Genomic DNA, 26085 nt, shown 5'->3' on the forward strand with positions numbered 1-26085 from the left:
CTGAAACCAGATATTCTAAGCTTGATAAAATGGCGTTGGCTGTTGTCACCACGGCAATCCGCCTTAGGCCTTACTTCCAGGTTCATACTGTTATAGTTCAAACAAATATACCAATGAGGAAGGTATTGCAAAAACCAGAAACTTCAGGGAGATTGATGGAGTGGGCAATCCGCCTTGGAGAATTTGATGTATGATACGAGAGTAGGTCAGCCTTAAAGAGTCAAGTCTTGGCAGACTTTGTGAATGAATTCACTGAAGAAGGGGTGAATCTCCCTAAATCTCAAGTCGAAGAATGGACGATGTATACAGATGGAGCCTCCTCGGTAGATGGAGCTGGTATAGGCATCGTGATGACAGGTCCTCAATATATAAAACTACGATACGCAGCAAAATTGGATTTTATTGCAACCAACAATGCAGCGGAGTACGAGGCCTTAATATTGGGACTGCGTCTGCTGAAAGAAATCACTCCCGAGCGGATCGTGATCTATAGTGACTCCAAGTTGATGGTCAACAAGGTGATCAAAAATTACGAAGTAAAAGATGACGTTTTGGCCAAATACGTTGCTGAAGTTAAAAAATTGCTGGATCACCTTGAAGCCAAAGAAACTAAATGGGAGTTGATCCATATACCTTGCGGATCAAACACAGAAGCGGATCATCTAGCTAAAATGGCTTCCAGCAAGGAGAACTGGGCGGATCCACAATGTCCGTTCGAAGTTAAAGCAGCTCCGGCCTTCGCCTCGGAGGAAGTATCCCTACTCACAACAGTAGAAGGTGATTGGAGGTCGGCTATCCGCCAGTATCTGTTAGACGGAGCACTACCTATGGACAAGGAGGAAGCTCAGTGGATAGTCAGAAAAGCGGCTTATTTCTCCATGATAAATGATTGCATCTACAGAAAATCTTTTAGCCACCCTTGGTTAAAATGCATTTTGCCAGAAGAGGGACAACAGGTTCTCAAGGAGCTGCACAAGGGAATATGTGGAGCCCATGAGGCATCCGCTTCCATCTTGAAGAAGTCTAGGCTAGCAGGATTTTATTGGCCCACAGCGGAACTTGATGCACAAAAATTGGAGGAATCTTGCCATAGTTGTCAGATTCATGTGAATGAATCTCATACTGCCAAACATCTCCAGAGGCCTATCATTGAAGGTCGACCCTTTTCTCTCTGGGGAATTGACATCATTGGACCATTTCCTCCTACTCGAAGACAAAGGAAGTACGTGGTAGTGGCAGTAGACCATTTCACTAAATGGGTAGAGGTTGAAGTTGTCTCCTCCATCAATGCTGAACAAATGGTTGAGTTCATCAAAGATAATATTGTGGGAAGATACGGAGTTCCACACACGATCATCACTAACAATGGAACGTAATTTAACTGTGGTGAGTTCAAAGCTTTCTGTGAAAAATTGGGCATTCTAAACAGATTCGCCTCCGTATATTACCCACAATCCAACGGTATGACCGAAGTCACGAATCGGACAATCGTAAAAGGAATAAAGAAAAGGCTGGGTGAGCATGATAAGAAATGGGCGGATCAATTAACAAGCGTTTTATGGGCGTATCGTACTACTCCTCGCACGACCACAGGCGAAACCCCATTCGCCCTTTCTCATGGCGTGGAGGCTGCAATCCCAGTCGAAATATTGGTTCCGAGTGACAGAGTTGCATTCTATTGCGAGGACGAAAACAGTTAGAGATTGAAAGAAAGTCTTGATCAAGTGGAGGATAGGAGAGACAAGGCATATGTACGTATGGCGGCATACAAACAGCGGATCGCGGCTTATCATGACAAAAATGCCAAACTTGTAGACCTGAATGTGGGAGATCTCGTGCTCCGTAAGGCCGACAAAATCCAATCTAGAGAAGGGAAGGGCAAGCTAGGGCTCACCTGGACAGGTCCATATAAAATAGTGGACAAAATTGGGTTCGCCACATTTAAGATTCAAGACATGGAAGGAAATACATTGCCGCGCACTTGGAATCTCCAAAATCTCCGCAAATACTTCGCCAGAGAATAGAATGTAAACAAAGGTCTTGAGTACTCTTTTTTCTTTAATAAGCTTTTTTCCCATGAGGTTTTTCTTATTAAAGGTTTTAATGAGGCTCACATATGAGACCCGCTTGATGTAATAAAGCGTATCTTCTATCAATAAAAAGCAATTGTTCTATTGTTCATATTCTTTTTAAGTATTTTCTTGCAGCAATATAAATATTCCAGTCTCAAAAAGAAGGGGGGCATCAACGCTTCCCACATTAAAAAGTACTGCTATCTCATAGCTACTTTTTTCTCCTCAAAGATAGGAGAGCAATCTCATGGGCGGATCCATGATCACCGTTCGAGATAGAGTTAAAATATTCCTTAGACGCAAGGTCTTTACACTCTCTTGCACCCTTCCCAAAGTCCTAAAGGCGGATCGCTTCACCTCAAATATAGGTAGCAAGTTGATCCCTAAACGCAGCTTTACTTCCTCTAAAGGAATAAAACAGCTTCAAACCTTCACAAAGGTTCGCACAATGGAGTATGGCTGGCCACCTACTCCAAAATAAATCCTAAAAGCTTATATATTTACTTACGCAAACGTAAAGGTAAAATAAATAGCAACCATAAGGATTAAATAATTGTGCTTAAGTTTTACAAACAACAAAACTAAACATTAACAGGAGTATTCTCCTTAGCATTCTTCTCGCCTGAGGCACCTGCTTGAGAAGCTTCCTTCTCAATAGCTCCAGATGCGCCCACCAAGGAGACTTCCTTTTCCACAGAAGGTGTTCCCTCAGGAAGAAGGGTGCCATCGGTTATTGGCTCCTCACCCGCCTTTAGAGGTACTTCCTCGAGATCCACTAGCTTGACATTGGCAGAAGGCTTGCTTTCTTCGACCGGTCCCTTCATCCATTTTCGAACGTAATCACAAAGGTAGTCCTTGATCTCCGGAATTTTGTTATATTTGAGAACGTCATCTGGTTCCGGAACGGCGAACTGCGGATCTGTAAAATCGACCTCGGGATACGCCAGTTGGAAATACGCCATAATCAGTTCGCCGTAATAGAAAGCTTGTTCCCCAGCCATGTACTCTGCATCTCTTAAAGCATCTGCTTCAATTTTCTCCTTTAGCTTTTGGATCTCGGCATCCTTGAGGGCAAGGGCGGATGCGGCTTTCACGTTGGCGTCAGCGACTTCTTTCTCCAACTTTTCTATGGTAGCTTTATCCGCTACGCCTTGAAGGAGCTCCGCCTCCATGGCGCGTAAGCGAGTATACATCTGTTAAGCCAAAACGGTTCATTCAAATGTTGCTAAAAGGAGATCACTTATAGCTAAAGGACAAAAGGAACTAATCGTTAGGAGCTCAATCTTTCCCATTTGAACACGGGCTGATCCGGGGATCTGATTTTGAATCTTCTGTACCTCGCCCAGCTGACCTAGAGCCTCATCCAGGTCATTGATAACAGATTCGTTTCTCAAGGATCCCCTAGTACCTTACTTGGCGAACCAATAACCGCATAGGTCAAGCTTCGCCATCTGCATAAAGATGAGAGGATCAACACTTAGATCCAAAGTATGGCAAAAAAGATTAAGGTAAATACAACTTGCATGTTCCCCTTCCACCGAGGACGCGGCGGATTTCATGGCATCCGCCATAAACTTCTGACCGCCAGAAGCTGCAGGCTTCCTCCTTTTCAGAGGCGGATCGGCCGCTGTATCAGCCAAACGTTTCCCTGCACCCTTTTGGGGATCCGCCGCCTGATCTTTCTTGCGAGCCTCATCTTTCTGCAACTTCCTACGCTTCTCTGCAAGAGCGTGACTGGACTTAGATAAACCCCTGCCAAAGAGAACAATAAAGCGATCAAGGTTCAAAGAAAGAAAACACAAAGTTACCTTGATCAAACTGGGCAATCTTTGAGTAAATAAACTTGTCCCCTTCCTGGCGAATCAGGGGAATGTCACTCATCATGAAATCTAAGGCATCAGCGTATGTCCAGGCCTCCGCCTTGACACTCTTCATGAGCTCCGCCACTACCTCATCACTATTCGTCAGTATACGCATATCTCCCGCCATGTGCAAAGGTTTGGGATTCCAGTATGTAGGGAAGCCTAGAGATTCGCCCTCGTTTATCTTTATGTAGAAGAATTTTTCGTCCCAACAATGGACGTTGGACATTTTGCCACTAAACGGCGAATACACTCCAAATTTTGTAAAAGTAAGGAAAGACTCAGACTTTCGCTTCGACGGTTTATGAAAAGCTCTGAAGACACGGGGAGTGTACACTACTCCTAAGTTCGAGGCCAGATAGCAGTCTAAAGCTATGTCTAACCAGCCATTAGGATGTAATTGGCTGACAGTGATATCAAAGTAAGAAAGGATGTCCGCCATCATCTTTGGAAGAGGAAGCCGGAACCCTCTCTCCACATGACTACAGTACACCGACATGAATCCGCTTGGCGGACAGGAGGGCCGTTGGTGAGCCGCGCCAACTGAGTCCCATAATTATTTATCCATGGGAAGTGCCTCGCCAGATCCGCTAGATCCGCGACACTCATACGAGACGGAGTGGACTCCGCTCGAGGTTTCTTTTTCCTAGGTAGGGTAGAAGAGGAGGCCATCGTCCCAGAAAAATGCCTAAGAACTACGGCCGGAGCAGTACCGGTGATCGGAGTGGAAAGGTTTTGACTCCTACCTGGATGAGTTCGATCACGATTACATACCGAGTTGTGTAACTCAGCTAAATCGGAGCTGACCGTACCTTCGGAGGAAAAGGAATTTTCCGATGATGAAGTAGTCCAACTAAATACAATCTCAAAGGAAGAAGTCAAATTAAAAAGTTCAGAGGTTGATTCGGAGGATGAAGAAGAGCTCCTAAACATTCAGAAAAAACAAGGAAGACGAACTTACATGAAAATACAGCTTCAAGGATTCTGAAAACTCCGAAGAAAGCGCTGCAAAGAAGACGCAAAGGAAAATGGAGAGGAAGAACGAATGGGGAAGAAAGAGAAAAGAAAGAAGGAAGAAGGCGTCTTCTCTCTCCTCGGACAGTGCGCCTGCTACATGTGTCACTCCATGATTGGCGTCGAACAGAGCGCTCATTAATGCAAGTAATCATGACGGCGCGCAAAGAAGCTCAAAAGCCCTAAAGGACTTTAAGGGAGCTTTTGGGGGAGGGGGGGGGCTTATGATAACATTGTGATATTATCCCAAGGATCAAAAGGGATATTCGCCTAAAGAACGCCACGTGTTGGTCGCCTGATACAGGAATTCTGCGGCGTATCGAAGTAAAGAGATCCGACGGGCGGATCACCTAGAACTCGCCAAGAGAGCCCACAGGCGAACCTGTGAGGCGAATCTCCATAAGCTCTCAATCCGCCACTAGAACGGCTGGGCCGATCCGGCAATAAAGACCATTAATGAGCTATCAATTAGCTAACCGCCAACTTAAGGGTAACCTGTAACCACCATTAATGGGACATTAATGGAGACTTTCTAGTTACTGAAGGTTACAACTTCATGATTATAAATAGCCTACGTCTCAGGCTATCAAACGTACACTTTACTCACCCTCTGTCAATTCAGTTTGTTCTCTTATTCTTCCTTACTGACTTTGGCATCGGAGCTTCCCCCCGTCGAACCCAACGACGCCCCCACAGGGACGGAAGCCGATCAGAATTTCTCCATAAGTCATCAGTACTATTACAATGGTGAGTCAGTCATTATGATAAGACTATTTTTAGCTAGAAAGTTAAATAAATTCTTTTAAAAGAATCATTTCCCAACGATCACGAGGTGATATAGCACAAAATAAGCGGGTTCAAGTAAAGGCCTGGCCAAATCCAATGTACGAGTCTTATCTAAAAATCACATATCAAAGAAGCTTACGAAAGCTCATCTATAGAATCTTCTTCACAAATCTACGGAATCTTTTTCACGAAGCTGTGTGAGAAGACACTTGGATGTTTGTCCCAGATCCCAAAGACATGCTGCTAGTTCCATGTCAGGCCATGAAATGCGGAATGATTTAAGAGGAAATAATCTGAAGCCAATTGGAAGCTGACACGTGTAAAATGTATAAACTGTTCAGGTACATGATTACATAAATAGTCTTGGGATCTAAATCCCAGGGACGTAATAATCATTCATTGTCTATTATCATTCTGCTTTCAAGTTATCTTATACCTTCACGTACTTTACTAATTTAAGCATCAGAGAGGGGACGACAAAATCTGACCCTCCCTGATTGTATGTTACTGATTCAGGAGATCGAAAGACTCGACTGGAAAGTGTATTCATCTTTGAAGACATCATTTGGTGCGGTGAGCATGAAAAAATTTCGTAATGATCTTCGTGAAGTTGACTAATCTACTTAGTTCTGTGATACAACCAATTTTTCAACAAGTTGCTAATGCTCAATCACGACCTTGTGGATGCAAGTAATAATCTTGTACCGCTACTGTTCATCTTTCTAAGCTTGGATCAAATGATTGACGCTTATTTGGGTTCGTTAGACCACGAGCAGTGCAAGTTTATGGATGACTTCATGAAATAATTAATATACAATATTTGATCTGTATAAGAATACATAAATACCCTAAGGGCAGAGCATGTAACGCAGATGGAAGTAATGCATATAGAGTTGAAAGAGGCTAGGAAAGCTGATAGATATGAAGATAGAAATGGTTCAACATGACATTATTACAACCGAACATGTCCTAATAAAAGATGATTCTCTGAGGAATATCAACCTAAAGTGGTAAGTGGGAGACCCAAAGAGGAACATGTTAGCCATATAGAAGGCATTATCGCTCGCCTTCACTTGTCAAACCAATTTTTAATCCTGAAGGATCCAGATCTCCGAAGCGACATCGAGGCGTTCGTCATGATTCTACTGAATCCTTGATTTGTCGTTATGAAGCACACAGGAAAAGGCCTGAATATTTTAGATCTCCAGATCAAAGGAATCAGCAATATAAGCCAGAGCCGAAGAAAGAAGAAACAAGTTCTTTGAAGGATGAAGTATACAATCTCATCCGAAAGGAGCTTCGACAAGCAATGAATGATGAAGGATTAAATCCCAACATACAGGAAAATTTCGACAGGGACGTGCCTTATGGCACGAAAATTACTCACCTCAGTACCGAGATCATGAATCAACCCATGCCACGGTGATTCAAATATCAACTCCTCAAGGATTACAATGGTATGATTGACCCCACTTTACATGTAATTTTTTTTCTCATGGCTCTCCAAACCACGATGGCGATTGATGCTCTCATGTACTTATTATTCTCCACCACTTTGAGGGATTCAGCGACGTATTGGTATGACCATTTGCTACCCGGATCCATCAAATCTTTTAAGCAAATGTCTAAGGAGTTTGCCGATCATTTTATTACTTCCATCCCAGAGATAAGACAATGGAGGATCTAAACTATTTTGTCCAAGAGTTAAACGAATCATTGAAAGATTTCAGCGTACGGCCATCCATGTAACACACTTGAATGTGGAGGGAGCAGTTGAAACAATGGCGAGTAATTGTCGAAGTAAAGAATTGTCAAAAGAATTGACTATTCGGAAGTCGAAAACATTTCCAGATTTGATGTGGAGAGCTTGTGACTTCGTCAAATGAGATAATCATAAGTTGAATCTGTTATTGCAAGAAAGGTTGAGTTCGGTTCATTAACCGAAGGATAATAAGAATGACATGGCATAAAGGATTACAGAAGATCCAAGGAGCAACCGGATCGCAACTATACTCCTTTGAACGCTCCTATAAAAGAAATTTTGTATTGGGTAGAGTCCAATAGACAGGACATTAAGTATCCTTCGAAACTAAAATCTTGAGGCCGAAGGCACAACGACTTATATTGTGAGTTTCACAAGAGTGAAGGGCATGATATGGAGGATTGCAGACAATTGGCGACGGAACTGAACAAAATGGATAGATTAAGTGAGACATGTTTTATGACTATAACTTAATTGATGCTCCCTCTGTTCAATTACACAAGTTATTTTACGGTGTTTCACAAATTAAGAAATATAATTAATATAGAGTCAAATTAATGAATTTTCGTTGATAAATTTAAAAAAATCTCTCATTTAATAGTTAAAAAATAAAACTTAGAATTTTAAAAAACACATGGATACATTGGAACATGAAAGCTTTTTTTTCCAGTTATTATGAATTGAAAAATCATTTTGACATTTTAAGATAGAATTAATGCATTTGTTATATGAAGAAGGCAAAAAGCATAATTAAACTTCTGAACTTTACATGTTTTAAGAATCAATCTTCTGATCAATTATTTTTCTATATTGAGTCATTGACCATTGATTTTGTTTTAGATTCGGCCCTTATTTACCTTTTCCGTCGAGTTTGGACGGCACACATCGATAGGACGATTTGGCCTATTATCGTGGATAAATAAAAATAAGAATTTATTGACTAGGATAGATAGAGAGTAAAAAGTAAAAAGAGATTTTAGAAATCAATTTTCAGTAGGTTCTTCCAAGCCCGATCTTCTCATCTCTCATTTCGCGATTTCCAGCATTAGAATCGCCAAATTGATCTTATCCCCTAATACCAAAATCCATTTCTAGCAGGTTCTTCAAAGCTTGATTTTCAGCTTCAAAGAACCTAGTCGAAATCGATTTATATAATTTCTTTTTAATTTTAACTTTTTACTTTCTCTCCCCTAATCAATAAAGCTATTTTTTTTTTTATTTTTCTACTCGAAAGTTAAAATGTCCATGTCAACAGGCCGAATCCCTCAAAAGCTCGTGTTGCCCAAACTCGACGGAAAGGTTAAATAAAAGTCGCATTCATAACAGAATCAATGATGAAAAGTTAAATGCGGAAAACAGACAAAGTTTAGAGACTAAATTACGCTTTTTGCCTATTAAGAATTAAATTATTAATATTGATCAAGTACCTATTTCGTATATTTATGTAAACAGCCCAATTTTAAATAATATATAATTTGATACCAAAAGATTTAAAAGAAATTTAGATTATAAAATTTTAATTAAAAGATGAGCCATTATCCAATTAAACTCAAACTAAATAATATAATTTGTTAATGGGATGGGTTGAGAATAAAATTAACTATTTCATCCTATCCCTATTGTTAATAGGGAATTTTCATCCCCACCTCATTAGAGTAAAATATCAGTTTGTGGTGTATAGAGAAACTAATTTTAATTTTTTTTTTCTTAACAGAATCATGGTAGTGAATGCATGTAGTCAGAATGGTGGAATGTTATATTGGCAGACAAGAGAAATAAAAGTTGAGTTTTTGGTAGACAAATTCTTGTTAGCGACATCTCTTGGACATATATGACATAATTCTGTCCACTATTTCCAAGTCTTTGTCCCATTTTATTAATTTTATCTAAATTAATATTAAATAAAAATATAGAACAAAATTAGTAATTAACAACTGAAAGAAAGTAATATTAAATTATATCAAGCTACAAGACTCACATTAATTGGGTCTAGCATTATATGGGTTTGGCCTGTTGGGCCTCCATGCAACTAGATCCAGAAACTGATTGGATAACGGACCAGGCTGGTTACTACGGCAGCTTGGATCTAAAAAATCTAGAACTGGTTCATGTTCATTTCCTCTCCTGCTTGCGAGGTCGCAATGGCTAGGATCATACGCCCTCTCAGGCAATGGCCGCTGTTCCAGCACACCTGCTGCGCCTCTCAGTCAACATTTCATCGTCTTCTATCTTCATCCTTATTATTATCCTCAAAATCCTCTTCTAATTCTCTCGCTCTCTCTACAATTTGTTTCTCTATTCGTGACCTTCATTCTCGAACGCCCGGCCGTAAATTTAACGATGCTCCAGCACCGGTTGATGTCGAAGAAGAAAGAAATAGTGACTCAGATTCCGATTCGAAGAAAAGCCGCAACCAGAAGAAGCGTGAGGCTAAGCGCGCTTTCCTTTGGGGCATGGAGCTGTCTTCCTTTACCGCTTCTCAAATCAAACGCATTATCAAGTAATGTCTAGTCTATATTCTACAATGAACATTCAAATTTTTCCATCGAATTACTTAATTTTCTGATTAGTGCTATGTGTTTGTATTTGATTTTAGAGTGGCTTCACTTGAGCGAGAAGTGTATGAAGCTTTAATGCTAGTGAAGGTGCTCTACAATGTGGCCAATTATGTTTTTAGTTTGTTCTTTCTCATATCCTGAAGAGTAGAAATGGTTGATGCTAATTATGTTTGCTTTAAACTTGAGGTTAAGGTGTTTGTTTTTTGGTCGCAGAGACTAGGCCACGACGTTCGAGAGGGAAAGCGGAGGCAGTATAATTATATTGGTACTAAAGCCTAACTTGTCTAAACCTTAGGATTAAATAGTAACTTTTCCGTTGAATTAGACAATGCATGGTTATTATTATTCATGTGGTTGATCTTGCTTTTGATGATCGAATCTTGGAAATGACTATTTTCTGTTGATCCATTTTTTATAAAGTTATTTCAGTTGTAATTGCTATGTGCTTCATTTCATATTCTTTTTTGTCAATGTATTGGTAGGGAAACTCCTGCGTGATGTACAACCAGAATTAATGGATGTTTTGATTTTGGCAACAAAAGATGGTGATTGGAGTAGACTACAGGCTGTGCCTGGTTTTGACATGGGGATTATTGATGATGATGATGCAGAATCTGAAGAAACTGAGCCTGAAGACGAGGAGGAGGTATGTATAATAGAAATTTATAGCTTAATATCTTATTTTAAAGCTTATGTTGGATGAAGGGTAGGGAAGGGTTAATAAAGGAAGGGTAGAGAAGGGTAGGGAAGGGTAGGGAAAGGTAAGGAAAGGGAAGGAAGGGTAATTTCTAACCCTTCCAAACCCACCAAATTGGAGGGTTGAGAATTGGATGGAATTTCTTAAAAAGAAACCTTTCAAAACCCCTCCAAACCCTACTCTTCTAATTTTTTTTGTGTTCCAAACATGGGTTTGTAGAAACCCTTACTAACCTTTCCCCCTCCCAAACAAGGGTTTCTATCAACCCTTACTAACCCTTCCCTTATTAACCCCTCTAAACCCTCCATCCAATCAAGCCCTTATCGTAAGCTTGAGTCTTGAGACCCCTTTGAAGAGCGACAGTTTCTTATATCTGCATTTCTCCATGTGATTATTTATAACATCATAAGTCTTGATAGCATTAGTTACAAATTCTCAAGATTAATCTTATTTTGGTGTTCAAATTTAGTATTGACCTTTACTTGACGGCCTATTTGCATTGCAACTGAACATTTTATGACACTCTACTGACTGCAATTACTTTCGAAATGCACAAGAACCACCGAATGACACTTTAATTTGAAAGGAATATTGTTGACATAGAACGGAATTGAATGGTAATTTTCAGGATTAGATCCATGTAGAAATTAATAAACAAAAATTTCTCGCAGCTCTTTATTGTTTAGAGCAAGAATTTAATGATATTGAATATGAATTTCCATCTTTACTTGTTTCAGGGTTCACACGAGTACGTTGAAAGAGCTAACAGATGGCTTGATGGTCTGATCAACAAGGACATAGAGATCACCAATGAAGTTTATGCTGTTCGTTCTGTTGAGTTCGACCGTCAGGTCAGTAGAATATCATCTTTACTGATGAAGTTTTATGTTAATGAAATTAATCGAGGGTCAAAATGGCCCCTGTTTGTCAGCCAAGCTTATTTTAGCCCAAATTGGATATTTGGTATTAATTCAGTCTCAACAAATATAGCCCAAATACCATAAGGTTTAATGCCTAAAATTTGTAAAATTTGGTCTAATTTGTCAAAATTTGCAACCTAAAGACTGATTTGTACCTAAATTTGATTTGGGGTTAAATTAATCCTCACTGCAACTTTAATGATCATTTTGATCCTAAATTCTAAATGAAATATACTGCTGGTTACTTGATGTAAACTAATTGTTTGGAGGGCAATAGGCGTAGTATTCATCCTAGCCCTTGCATAAGTACAAAGTGTACCGACTTCCTACCTTTGTAAGAGATGTATAATTTATAGGGTTGTTTCCATGGCAAAGTTGGTTGAGCTAATATAAATTTATTATAGATGTTTATACTTTTTTCTGGATCAGGAACTGCGTAAACTTGTTCGGAGAGTGCATTCAGCTCTTGAAGACAAAGTCACCGAAGAGAATGAGCAAGAAACGGACCCTGCAATAGTGGCTGCTAAAAAGCCCCTCAGCCGCTTTCTTCATTCCCTTGCCAAGCAGATGCCCTCTGAATCTACTGGTTTGTAACATGATAAGTTTTGTTTTCCTTTCATTAAACTATATGTAGTAAATGTTATCTTTTATTTATATCTATATAAAGAGACACACAGGGAGAGTTTACAGCAGGCAGAAACAAGTTACACACAGGCTTTATAGGTTTGTAGCTTTAGTTTTAGTTTGGGGGTTGCTATCCGAAAATTCGGCAATGAGAAGTGCGAAAGAAAGTAGCTTTGTTTGAGCCTCTGACCATTGGCCAATTGAACATGGGCTTTATACGTCTCCTATTTGGGGATTTCCTTAATGGATTTTCTTGGTATGTTGAAGCCTGCAGTGCCACGTTTCACCGTGTGCTTTTGCTCCTAATGTCTGAGATTCTAAGCAATGGACAACAGTGAGTTGGACCAGTATTTGAAATTTGGAAGGCTGGGTAAGCTTTTATCACTCATCATCTCATATACTGTTTTGTTTTTCTAGTTAATTTTTTTCACATTTATGAAACTTTGATATTATTTGTTATGTATTTATAATTTCAAGAAAAAAGAAAAAGAAATAAAGAACGTTATTAGCAAAAGAAGAGGTAAATTACACCCATGACCTCTCAGTTTTACCCTTCTAACATTATGGTCGCTCAACTTTAAATCTTGACATAAAAGTTATTCAACTTTACTCTTTACTAACGTTATGAGACTTTAAAATGGAAAAGTTCAAAAATTAAAATTGTTAAAGATCACATTTATTATGGAATTACGTTTTCGATTTTTGAAATCACTATTTTTGGAGCTTTCTTTATTTAAAAAACCATTTTCTCTCTATAACTAAATACCTAAATGAGCTAACCATAAAAAAAAAAGTTCAAACATTATTTTTTTATAATACATTTTTACCAATTCTACAATGAAAGGTTACTTGATAATAGAGTAGTAGTAAAAGATAAGTTGAGTGATTTTTATATCAAATTTTAAAATTGAGTGATCATAATGTTAATAAGGGTAAAATTGAGTAGCCATGCGTATAATTTACCCAAGCCTATGTTTGCCTCATAATTAGAAACTTGGATTAAGGTTCAAATTTGCCTTTGTTTTCTTTTGTTTTGATAAATACATATTTATCCTAACATACAAAATGATACAAATTTACTTCAAACGTTTCCAAACAAGTTTAATTTCACCTTTAACTAGCAAAAAAATTGAAGAGATTGGTTTGACTATCATATTGGGTCTGCCAACTAAGTTTGTTCATAAACTGAAACAATTTTATACATTTTGGTAGGTTATTTGTAACTATGTTAGTAACCCATAAAACATTTTAGACTATATATATATATATATATATATATATAGTTATAGTTATTGCTATTTTGATAGGTTGTTTGTATTTGTGTTAATAACATAGTAAATATTTAGACATAATTATTGTTTAGAATGCCCAATGTACCAGTTAAATAACGGTTAAGCTAGTCCGTTCAATTGTTGGTTACGTAGGGGTAAAACTTATATTGTTTGGAAACGCTAGGAGTAAAATTGACATTGCCTGGAAGTATTAGGATTAAATTTATATAATTTCATAGGTTATGGGTAAATCTGCATTTCTCAAAAAATGAGAGATGCTAATTTGGATTTTAGCCCTAGAAAGTTTGATATTATTTCATTATATATGTTACTAACATAGATACAAACATCTTATAAAAATATTCAAAACTGTTTCGGTTTAAATAAAGGGAAAATTACATAGAAATTCATCTTTTAACAACTATTTATAATTATATCAAGTCATAATTTTGGATTATGTCAAACTAATAAAATAAGTACTGTTAATATAATTCAAGAATTAGAATTTATAAATTAGAAGTCTAGAACATATTTTCTAGGGTTTATAATTTATGAATTGGAGTGTAGGATTTTTAAACTATGGTGTAAAATCATAATATATAGAGAATAATAATATATTAAGAATTATGTTTGGTGATGTAAAAAACAAAGTAACTATAGAAAATTCTCTCCTCCGCTTATTGCATCGCGATTATGTAAAAGCTTCCTAGCTAGTTTTAACCAGGCGAAGTTAGTGCCTCCTAGTGTTGCTGCTCCGATTCGCCAGTCTTATTGGTCTGCACCATCGGCTGGTTTTGGTAAATTAAACATTGATGCATCTGTGAGACAGAGCCAAAGGATTATTGGGCTGGGTGGTGTACTCCGTGATGAACAGGGTAGCTTTATCGCTGCATATGCTGCTCCTTTTCCTGGTATTTTTCCGGCTCGAATTGCAGAAGCATCGGGACTGCTTCACGCTTTGCGTCTGATCCGGGAGAAGGGCTGGTCAAGGGTGGAAGTGGAGATGGATGCGGAGGAAATCATGTTGGCAATTCAATCAGAATGTCCTGACTATTCCGAATTTGGAGCAATTATTAGTTCTTGCCGGAGATTGATACGAGATTTAGATCATATTCATGTTATTTTTACCAAAAGGTTGGCCAACCATGTTGCTCACACTTTAGCTCGTGATGCCTTGTGTATGGTCACGCTCTTGTTTTGGCAAACAGAGCCTGTGTCTATTAGTGTTCTTTTGTCAAAAGATGTAATGAACCTTCAAAGTTAATATATCCATAAAGCTTTCAAGTCAAAAAAAAAAAAAGTAACTATAGCGGACACCAAGTGTTCTTTTGTCAAAAGATGTATTTTGTCAAAAGATGTAATGAACCTTCAAAGTTAATATATCCATAAAGCTTTCAAGTCAAAAAAAAAAAAAAAAAAAAAAAAAAAAAAAAAAAACTATAGCGGACACCACCCTAATGAACCTATTTTTAAGCCCAATGTGCAAGTATTTGAATTGGAATGTTAATGCCACAAAACTTTATTTATGAATATTAAATTTATACAAACTTTGGATTTGATTTTCTATTTTCTATTTTAAGGGATTCTGACTGTAACAGTTACATACATGTGGATGATACATGAGACAATTTTCACATGGATTGATTTTATTTTTAAAAATGGACATGTCACAAAACTAATCCGGTTATATTGATATTACCCGTTTAAAAGGAGAATGGGCTTGGGTCTATTTTGTTTGAGATAAAAGTGTTGGGTTTGGTTTAGTGATAAATGCCAATTTTTTTTTGAAGGAAATTACATTAAAATTTCAATTTTTATTTATATTTATCAAAAACAATTTATTTATTTTATCATTATATGATTTTAAATTCAAATATATCAGAATATTATAACTTTATTTTTACTTTTGTCAAATTTTCAGTTATTCATTTTATAGAAAAAGAAAGAGTTTTAAAAAAAACCCAACAGATATGACATTTGGATAAATTTGTTTGTCACATGACATTTGTAAATTATTACTCAATTATGATTATTACGTAACTTACCTTTCTCTCTGGAAAAGTTGCCTGATGTGTCGTTGAAATACAAAATTGGATGAGGTTCTGGTGATTATTATTGTGGATCTAGGAGAAATCAAATACAAAGTTGGGTTAGTTTGATATTAGATTTGAAGGTTTGTGGTATTGACATTTTATTTTTTAACTTAAAGGATTATGGAGTGCATTGGTACATCTCAAGCAATGTGAGGTCTCAAATCGCGTTAAGGGTATCTAGCACTTTTAACAACACATATATAAAAGAACAGAAATATCTGTTCATATTTAGAATTGGAATAATTTTTTTATTTTTTTTATAAGGCCAAAAAGAAGTCGATTCCATTAGCTAAATTGGTATCGTAAATAAGTAAAGTCTAAATGGATGTATTTCATTTTTATATTTTTCTTTTTATCTTTACTAAATCTTGGGGTCGGTTTTTCTGTATTAACCGTTAATACTGATTTTGTCTTAACGGGGCGTTTGGTATTCTATTGGGATAGGGATAAGAATAAAGGTTGGGATATGGACAATAATAAAATGTTGGGATAAAGATAAAAATATGAGTCAAGAATTATTATTCAATGTTTGGTATGTGGGATATGGATATGAATAAAATAATACATTTTACTATTTTAACCTTATTTAAACTATATAACATTAATTTGAGGGATAAGATGAACTTTTCCATTCTATTAAAATCGCAGGAGCTTATCCCAACTCCTTATACCACCCCCAATTGAGTATAGGATTTGAAGGATAAAAAGTTTATCCTTCATCTGTTTCACTCTTTAATCTCCCAAACAAACACGAGATAACTTATCTCGTGTTTTTTATCCCTATCCTACCTCCTATATCCCTTCTAATAAACACCCCGTAAGTTTATAAGAAAAAGTATATAAAGGTAGTTTTTTTACACTAGTAAAAGAACAACAATAAAACCATTAATTATATTTTATTCTGTTTTTGTGACGAGGGATAAAGCCCAATAAAAGAAACAAACTATAAAACTGTGATATTATAGATATTAATGTATAATTTAATGACGCAAGCAAGGATATGATATGGATGAGGCAACAAAGAAGACGAAGATGGCAAGCAAATTGTCATTATAGATACCTACAATAACAGGTTGTTGAATTATGTGGCCTTCATAGTTCATTCTCAATAATGGTGGGTGTCTTTTTCCATCAGCTGATGTCAATTAATTAGAAAATGGCTTAAATATTGTTATCACTTCCCCTGGAACTCTATAAAATGATTATCATTTAGCCCATATTTTTTTAAGGGAAAATTACAAAATTGGGTCAAATGGGAGGCCTATTTACATATTAAACCCATTTACTAATTCTACTACATATCTAGACTGATTTTGTGTGACTTTCCAAAAATACCCTCAATATTTACGCGGAGCTCGCCCCATCCCGTCTGACTTCGCATATTCACCCATATGCGAAGCCTGCGAAGTTAATGTTTTAATTTACTTAATGAATTTAGTTCGCATATGCGAAGCTGAAGTTTGTTTTGCTTGATGAATTTAGTTCGCATATGCGAATGCTGGATATGATTTGAAGCTAATACGCGAAGTGGTATATAACAAAAATTGGCAAACAACAACGGATTCGAACATTAAAATCATAACATTATCAAAATTTACAACAAGATTGTCACAATAACAACATTCAAATCATAACATTATCAAAATTTACAACAAGATTGCCACAATGAACTCTACTAACCAATCATTTTAAAGTGAAACTAACTAATCTGGTACCAATTTTGAAACGAATGAGTAATTTTGGCACCGGATTAAGTTAGGTCCACTTTGAAGATTGGCACCATGGGATGGACATGTCCTATGATGCACCCCGAGATTGACACAACCTCTCCTAATGAATCATTTCAGGAGTGAATGTGTCAATCTTGGGGAAGTTCATCCCTATACAGGAAGGAAAATCATCTCCCCTGCAGCCCAGTACGCCGCCTTCCAGAAAGGGATGTTACGTATTCAACCATCTACAGAAAAAATTAAACGTGTTAGTTATGAAAAAGGACGATTTTGGCTTCGCGAAATGACAATTAGCGAAGCATGCGAATGCAAATGTGCAGGGGAAGAGGTGATTTTACTTCACATATCGATGCTTTCGCGAAGTCTACGAGGTCTGAAACGTGAGGATCTATTCGCAGACTTCGCGAGCTAATCGATTCGCGAGATAGATCCATACGTTTCAGACTCTTTCTCTTCGCAGAACTTCACGAAATCATCAATTCACGAAGTAGATCATCACTTTCCAGGCTCGTTCTCTTCGCAAAGCTTAGCGAAACCATCGAATGCGAAGTGAATTCATGAAAAAACGCAGAAAAAAAAACAGATACTTACATCTTTCGCCCCTTTCACCCCCAAAAGCGACAATAACAATATGATAACATGGGAAGAACGAAGGAAATAACGTAGAAAAACCATTTCTTTGATGGTAACAAGAAGAAAGAAACCAAGCAACGAACAGGAAGATGAAAAACCATTTACTCGTTTTCTAGGGTTGGGAAGTTGCAGAATCAAGAGATGAAGAGATGAAAAAGAGAAATTCATTATGATTTTGACTAAATGGTGCAGATTTCGTGCAATTTAAAGGAAGAAAGGAAGATCAAAAGTCTTGAAATCATTAATGCTGGAGCAACTTTTCGCATAACCAAGGAGATAGAGGGAGCGGCGATTCGCAAGTGGTGGAAGTGGGAAGGTCAGGGGTATTTTTGGAAAGTCACACAAAATCAGTCTAGATATGTAATAGAATTAGTAAATGAGTTTAATATGTAAATGGGCCTCCCATTTGACCCAGTTTTGTAATTTTTCCTTTTTTTAATCGTATTTAGTCAGCTAGCTATAACACAATAGAGTGCGGATTGAATTTGAGGTTTCTGTTTGCTATTAAAAAAAGTAATAGATATTAGTTATTTTTTTATAAAAAAAACAGATTTTATCAAACACATTTTGTTTCCTGTTTAGTATTTAAAATAAAAAAGAGTTTTGAAAAATGGAAACAAACGGTAAAAATGGCAGCTAGCTTCTAGTAATTGTTATCAAGTATCCTACTTGTACTCTTCTTTTATGTTGCTTGGTGCTTCCGCAATTCTACATAATAAATTGAAGCAATAATGTCAAGTTTTTGCTTGTCTATTACTCTTCTTCAACTAATCATATAATTTAAGTCAGTTTACAAATTGAATTTGTAGAAAGAGCTCTGGGCTGCTATTAGGTCTTTTAAAACAAATAGATATATGTAAATTTTGTGGGTAGTGCACAAATTGGAGAAGGCTGAGGCTGAGATGCATATATAGTTTTGGTTATTGGTGATGTGAAAGGCTAATTAAAATTAAGTAATTTCAAAGTTAATTAGTGTGCCAGCTGGTGGTTTATTGCACAATTAATTAAGTATAATATTCTGACACCAGGCATGAAAAAGACCTATTAAAATTAATTGAGGGGATTCCTGTTTTTAATTCAAACACGATTTCTTTTCTAAGCATAGCATTGGTATGAACATTTGAAATGTTGCTTCTTCTGTGGGGGACAATGCGATAAAACCTCAAGAAAGAATAAGGTTAATTGAATCCGATGTGCTGGCAGATACATTTTCCACTTGTTTACCTACCAAGGATGTTTTTTAATTGAAAGCTGGTGAGTGAGGAAGGGTCAAATACGGACATCCCAAACTATACTGGTACCCCAAACCGAATTCCAAAACCCCTGCACTGATATTAAAAAGAATGGAAAAGAGTTCCGAAAAAAAAATGAAAGAATAAAATAAAATATAGTCAAAACCTACGAATGATGTTTATTTACTTACTTTTCAATAAGCTCCTGGTTAACTTTTATATTTAAAAAAATAATTTTTTTTTTATAAAAGCATGAACCTCTGTTTTTTAAAATAGTATTTTTTTTTTCAAATAGCAAATAATAAACTGTAAAAATAATAATAACAAACAACAGGTAAATCAAATGGTCTATAAATTTCATTTTAGAAAGGGATTTACTAAGTTCTGTTAGTTTCCATTTTCCGAAATTATCTTTTGCATTTTAATTCTAAACGGTAGATAAATTTTTTTTAATAAAATTTTAAAACAACTGCTTTTAGTACAAAAACCAACTAACATCTACTATCCATTAGCAACAACAAATGGTCCTAAATTAACTTTATAAATGAGTTGATTTTCTCTATTTATGAGTGTTTGTTTCAACTTTTTGAATAAACGTTTAACATTTTATCCACACTTCATTAAATATGGTGTTTAGTTAGATTTATACAACAACTTTTTATAAAAATTCTTATTCTTTATCCACAACAACAACAACTTTTTATCTTTTTTTTTTTAATATCTTTTGATTATTTTTTGTTGTTGACAAAATTCTTATTCTTTATCCACAAAACATATTTCTTCTTTGAAGTCATTCTTATCTATATAATACTATTCCCGAAACAAATTTTTACTCTATTCAACAAATTATTATTTAGTTATTTAGATTATAATAAAGGTTAATTTCAAATAGATGCCCTGTAATTTTACGGATTTGTAGATTAGTATCTATAGTATTTTTCATTACAAACGCAACTTGCGCCATTATAAAAATCATGGCAATGACAAACAAGTGGTTGAAGGATACGTACAACATCATTATAGATAAGGACATGCACCCTATATACAATTTATCGAATATGACTGTCACTACACATAACATCTCTTCCAAGGAGGATGAGGGAGAATGACCATATGTAGCCAAACGAGATGATAGTGTATGGAAATTAGTTCGACACGAGAATGCGGTTATTGTATGTTTTTAGGATATTCATTCATACCACTGAATGGTTCCAGTTTTGAAGAAAATGAGAGCAAGTTATCTTCCAAATGAAACATAATCAGTTGAAGAGATGTTCATCATGTGACATAGAAAGTTAGTTATAATAGAATATCTTGACAACAAATAGATACGATGAGCCGGCATATATTAGTTTCATTTCTCTATTTATACATAGTATTATTCTCAGAAATATTGAGATAATAAAAAGATGATATACTTGATTCTCCTAAATTCTGATCAATATCATATTTGCTATTATTAAGAGTAATGAATTGTTTTATGTTGGAGGATTACTCATTTCTCACTAAATTTCAGATCGTGGACATGTATGTGCGATGAATCTAATAGATTTAGTTGATGTAATAGAGTCTTCAATTAATTCTGTTTTGTCTTCCTTTTCTTGTGTTTATAGACTTTTTTTTTTCTCACAATCTTTAGATGCTAGACAAGAGCAAAACACTCTGGAACTGAACCAAACTCTAATACCATAAAGAAGCTCGTGAAAGAAAGAAATAAAATCCATTAACGTTACAACTTATTTATACTAGAGTTGTGCACATGCAAAGTGTCTATTCTAATACGGTAAAGAAAAATATAAAAAAAAACAAATCTATTATTTTCTTCTATTTCAACTAGAAACTCAAGACTACGAAGAATCCGATCTCTCTTTCTTCTTATTCAATTAATAGTTAGCGCTCTCTGTCCGTGGCTTGCTTTAAACGTACTGTAGGGAAACTCACTTTCTATTTCAAATATAAGAATTAATTTATTCCTGCGTTATCATGATTTTTTTAGAGTCGCTCCTTACTCACCAATATCCTATAGAGAAAAATATAAGATAGTGTCGCGATTGTAGTTGGACTTTCTAGCATTATCCTCCAAATTGATGTTTTGTAGATTGACGTTTCTACATGCAATGCAATCTTCTTTTTCTCAAATCCTTGAATTCCTAATTCACTGTTTTGAAATGAAGAGCTTGAGCAATTAAACAAGGACACATATCAAAATTAACAAAACGTGATTTCGAATTAATATTGTTTCACAATAATATGAAAAATGAAAAGAAGAAAGAATGGACTAATGCCCTCTTTTACTGGATTAATATTTGACTAATCTTATAAGAATTTAATTAAAGATTCATGTGATAACATAACATAACATGTACCTGCACATGTCAACTGACTATATAATACAATGTGATTGATTGCTCCAACAAACCAACTTTTTAAAAATACCCATTAAGGATTTACGCTCACTAAATTACCGTGTTCTATATTTCATCTAAAAACAACTTTAAGATCATTTTTAAGAGACTCTTTTGTTGACCTTTTAAATTAAAATTTGAAGAGTTAGGATTAAAAATAAACTCTAAAACATTCTTAATAACTCCTTAAATACTAAGAGTTTCCATTCCCGTTCCATCCTCATTTCATTTTTATTATTATTGATGAGTCTTTCGCTTCTCACTGTTGGTAACTATAATAGTATATAACAATTTTAATGATAATAAATAAATAAATGGTGAGTATGATAAGTATTGTTGGAGATGACATGTGATAAAAGATTTTTGGTCGTTGTTTTCATATCGTTCTCCTCTTGCACTGAGAACAGTGCCTATGTACACTCTGATGATCAAGTCAGTATCGAGATATGTAATGAGCAAAGTGTTCTAGAGAGAGAGAGAGGGAAAGAGTGACTCATGATCCTTTACTAACAGTACATCCCTCTATTTATATGGGTTGGGTAAAAGGGTCTAACTAAAGTGCCTTTATCTCAGTTGGACTTGCCCCTTGGATGGACTCAGATATTGAGCATAGACTTTTCATTGTCCAGGAGTCCAGGCAAAAGTTAGTGGAGGCTCCGACCCTTCTGACTAATTATGTGGTGTAGGTTGTTGAAGAGCAGGGCTATCAGTGTCTGAATCGTTTTCATACTCTTGTCCAGCGGGTTCTGCACTAGAGATATCCTGATGCAGACTAGAAGTTCTGGGTTAATCTCTACCCTCCTCTCGCTAATGTACTAGCTGATGAGTTCCCTGACCCGACCCCGATCTTGAGCCTTATGTGCGAGGATGAGTTGGGCGATGATGATCATTCTGTAGAGTAACTTTCCTGTTTGTTGTCTTTCATTTTCTTGTAAAGAAATATTGTGTAATAAAAACATGTTAATTGTTTCTCTTGTCAATCTTTTGACTAAATCGTTTCTTTTCGATTAGAGCTTGTGATAAAAGTACTTGTAGAATATATATGATTGACCTTTACTATAATCTAAGGGAACTTTTACAAACACACTATAGCCGAACTAAAGAAAAAGAAAAGATGTAACTTTATTATTTGTTTTGTCGAATATCTATATAGATAGGGAATGAAAATAATAACTACAATCGTAAATCTTTATTTGAGGGACATGGACCGCTTGAGGACGATCTCCCTATATTGATGTTCCTTGGGCTTCCTAGCTCATGATATTTTGCCTGTCTTTTTTAGGTGTGTGGGGAGTTTGTTTGTCCTGGTCAGACTTGAGGAATTAGGTTTTTTGGTCGTTCTGGATTTGATTAGGGATGATCATTTTAGTGGATACAGGTAACTATGAGAATACAACAATGATATTAGGAGATCCACGGGGTAACTATGAGAATATATTTATATAAAGGCATTAATTGCTCAAGGTTTGAGATTTTCTCCTCATCTTCTTCTACAAAAATTCTATTATGTATCGGGATTACTGATGGTCCTTCCACTCAGATGATACCGATGTGGGTAGAGGGGATCACTATTGGTCCTAGTCAACACTAAAACTTCTCCTTATTTTATAATCGTCTATTCATCTTTCTATAATAATTTACGTGCATTGATCATTGATCCTACTTTAACCCTTTCTAGCATACAAGAACTTCACTTAGAATTTAATAAGAAATCTTATACGAGCATCTCCAATAGAATGATATGTTTCTCTAAATTATCAAACTTAACTAGCCATTTAGAGAGAGAGAGAGAGCGCGCTTCAACAATGTGACATAACTTTTTAAAATATATAGCTAACCATTTTTACTAACTAAACTTGGCTAGTCCTTTTGTTAGCTATTTCTATTTTATTAATTCTTTCTCTTACTTTTTTCTACTTTTTTGTTTTTTCTTTAAATTTATTCACTTTTAATGATAAAACAATCAAATAGAGACTCAAATAGATAATATGGTTGAAATAAAACATAAATTTGGATAGCGAAATTTGACTAAACTAATATTTTATATTGTTTTAGAGAGTCAAATAACTCGTTGTAGATATTGTCCGCTCTGGCCCAAATCCAACACTTTGGGCCTCACGGCTTTAAAACGCGTTTGCATGTATTGGATTCTCATCTTACTAATAAGCCTCAATCACTCCTTTTCCATTTCCGATGTGGGATTCAGTTCACTCCTGTTCCCATCGTCATCCCTTAGAGCCGCTCCTTGTTCAGGCTTTCTACCCCGACGCCACCCACTCCGGACCGGATCGTTACAACAAATCAATAAACTAAATGGTCAAGAAGTCAATATATATATATATAAAATGAAGGAGACAAAAAATAATTGTTTGGCCGCCATATATAGTATGAAGTGACAGAATGGCCAACAAAAGTTGAGCTAATTAGAATTTTATATAATTAATTAGCAAATCAAGTTAATTAGGCTTTGAGCTACTCACCAACTAACATGAATTAATCGACTTGGCGTGTTAAAGTTGATAATTAGAATGTAAAACTCAGCATATTGTGCAGTCTAGTCTAAGTCGGTGGCTCTTAATTCAAATATTCATGACCTACTAATTAAATATACTTTTATCTCCGCCACTGCGTGTACCGATAACTACCTTAGGCATAATTAAGACATAACTAATCAGACATGTGGACCAATGATAGCATTGAAATCTAAAAGGTACGCTCATAATCGCGATGTTAAGCCATAAAATATGGAGACATGAAAAGGAACATGGTGCATGACCCAATCACTTACACGTGGAAAAGTTGTTCATTAACAAATATATTTCGATTGTCTATAAATAGCTATCCTAAGACATTTCTACAAAACATTTTACTTTTAAGTTTCACTACTTTCTCCAAATATCTTACCGACTTATCGCATAGAGGACACCGGATTCCGCCATCTCCCTAACCGTTTATTCACTATATTAAGGCCTGTTCAGTCTGATCGTGACATGCTGCCGATTAAGAGACATCAGATAGTTTTAAAAAAAAAAAATCAAAAACTCGTATATAATTTTTATGGAGTTTTTTGACAAGCCCATCTAGCTAGGGTCGGAGACAGGGATGAGCCTGATATTTAAAATATTCTATTTGATGATCGAGTTAGTTCTTTTTTTTTGTTGGTAATAGAGGAGGGATAAAACCAGAAAACAAACAGAAATTAAATCAGTCTATTGATGCTAAGTCCACACAAATCGTTGCGTAAGATGTCCCGAATGTCTGCAGGAGGCACATCATGCTTTATGGAGTTAGTTCTTACCATTGGGTTTAATATATGTAGCAAAAAGCTAGGCAGATTAACAAAAACCAGGAATTTCATAGTTTGGTGGCTGGCTAGCTATATTATTTTATTAGACTGGTAATCTGACCTTGACCTTGAAGAATGTTGAAAAGAGTTTTTGACCTTATCGGATAAATCCTATATAAAGTAAAAAAACGTGTGCATATACTTATATATATGTAACATTATCTGAAACATTACCTTAATATTTTAATGCAATAAGGAAAGGCAAGAGCCACATTTGACCTGCTCTCAATCCTCTCCAATATTAGGTTTTTGTAGGTCCATTCCATTGTATATATAAAATATTTCACACAACACTAACATTTATTTGGAACAAATTTTTTTGGGTGAAAGATTGAGACGTGATTAAGTGGCTAGACATTCCAACTAGGTTGGCACCCCTAACACACCAAATCAACCCGAAATATTATTAATAAAAAAATAAAAATTACAAAGGAAGGAGAAAGAAAACAAAAAGGTTCAAAACAGAAAATTAAGGAAAATTAACATGTGCAATATTACATAAGTGTGACAAAAATGAGGAGCCGAATGTCACCATGTTAGAGCAGAAGCTGTTTTGCCAAAACGGGCAAGTTGATCCGCCGCTTGATTGCCCTCTCGAAAAATATGAGCGATTCTGCAATTCATATTCGAAAATCTAGATAAACACTGAAGTCAGTCTTGTCTAATTTTCCAGGGAACCATGGTAGACTTTCTGTTTAGCATATCAACCGCATATGCAAAATCTGATTCAATCCAAAGATTGTGCCACCCCGTTCCCAGGCAGATTCTACAACGAAAATAATGGTTTATTTGGAACAAATTTATTATCTATACTTATTATAATTTTATAATAAAAATTCTAAAAATTCAAAATAAGCTAAGATTTAAATTTAATAAAATTAGATTTAATTGTGAATGACTTATTTGATCCAAGTGAACACCATTGTGATTTTAAATGTTGAAACTCATAATATTTTTGTTCATTGAAGTAATTTGGATTTATGACAAAGATTTAATTGTTTTGTTTCTTATTTAAAGGAAAAAAAGTAATCATTTAGATGCCTACTGATATCGGACTACCCTTAACATGTTTGAATGTAA

The 26085-nt window shown here is 35.8% G+C and overlaps 1 protein-coding gene across 1 annotated transcript; it reads left to right on the forward strand.

Moving 5' to 3' along the window:
• The first annotated feature begins 9580 nt into the window (after window positions 1-9580).
• On the forward strand, window positions 9581-12749 carry LOC136201012 (uncharacterized). The gene is made up of 7 exons (XM_065991540.1): window positions 9581-9996; window positions 10093-10141; window positions 10268-10319; window positions 10537-10700; window positions 11489-11602; window positions 12101-12257; window positions 12339-12749. Exons 1-7 carry the CDS (start codon window positions 9605-9607, stop codon window positions 12392-12394), a joined length of 984 nt encoding a protein of 327 aa, XP_065847612.1. The 5' UTR covers window positions 9581-9604; the 3' UTR covers window positions 12395-12749.
• Window positions 12750-26085: the final 13336 nt, after the last annotated feature.

Source organism: Euphorbia lathyris, chromosome 7 (assembly GCF_963576675.1).
Source record: "Euphorbia lathyris chromosome 7, ddEupLath1.1, whole genome shotgun sequence".
Classification (NCBI taxonomy): Eukaryota; Viridiplantae; Streptophyta; class Magnoliopsida; order Malpighiales; family Euphorbiaceae; genus Euphorbia; species Euphorbia lathyris.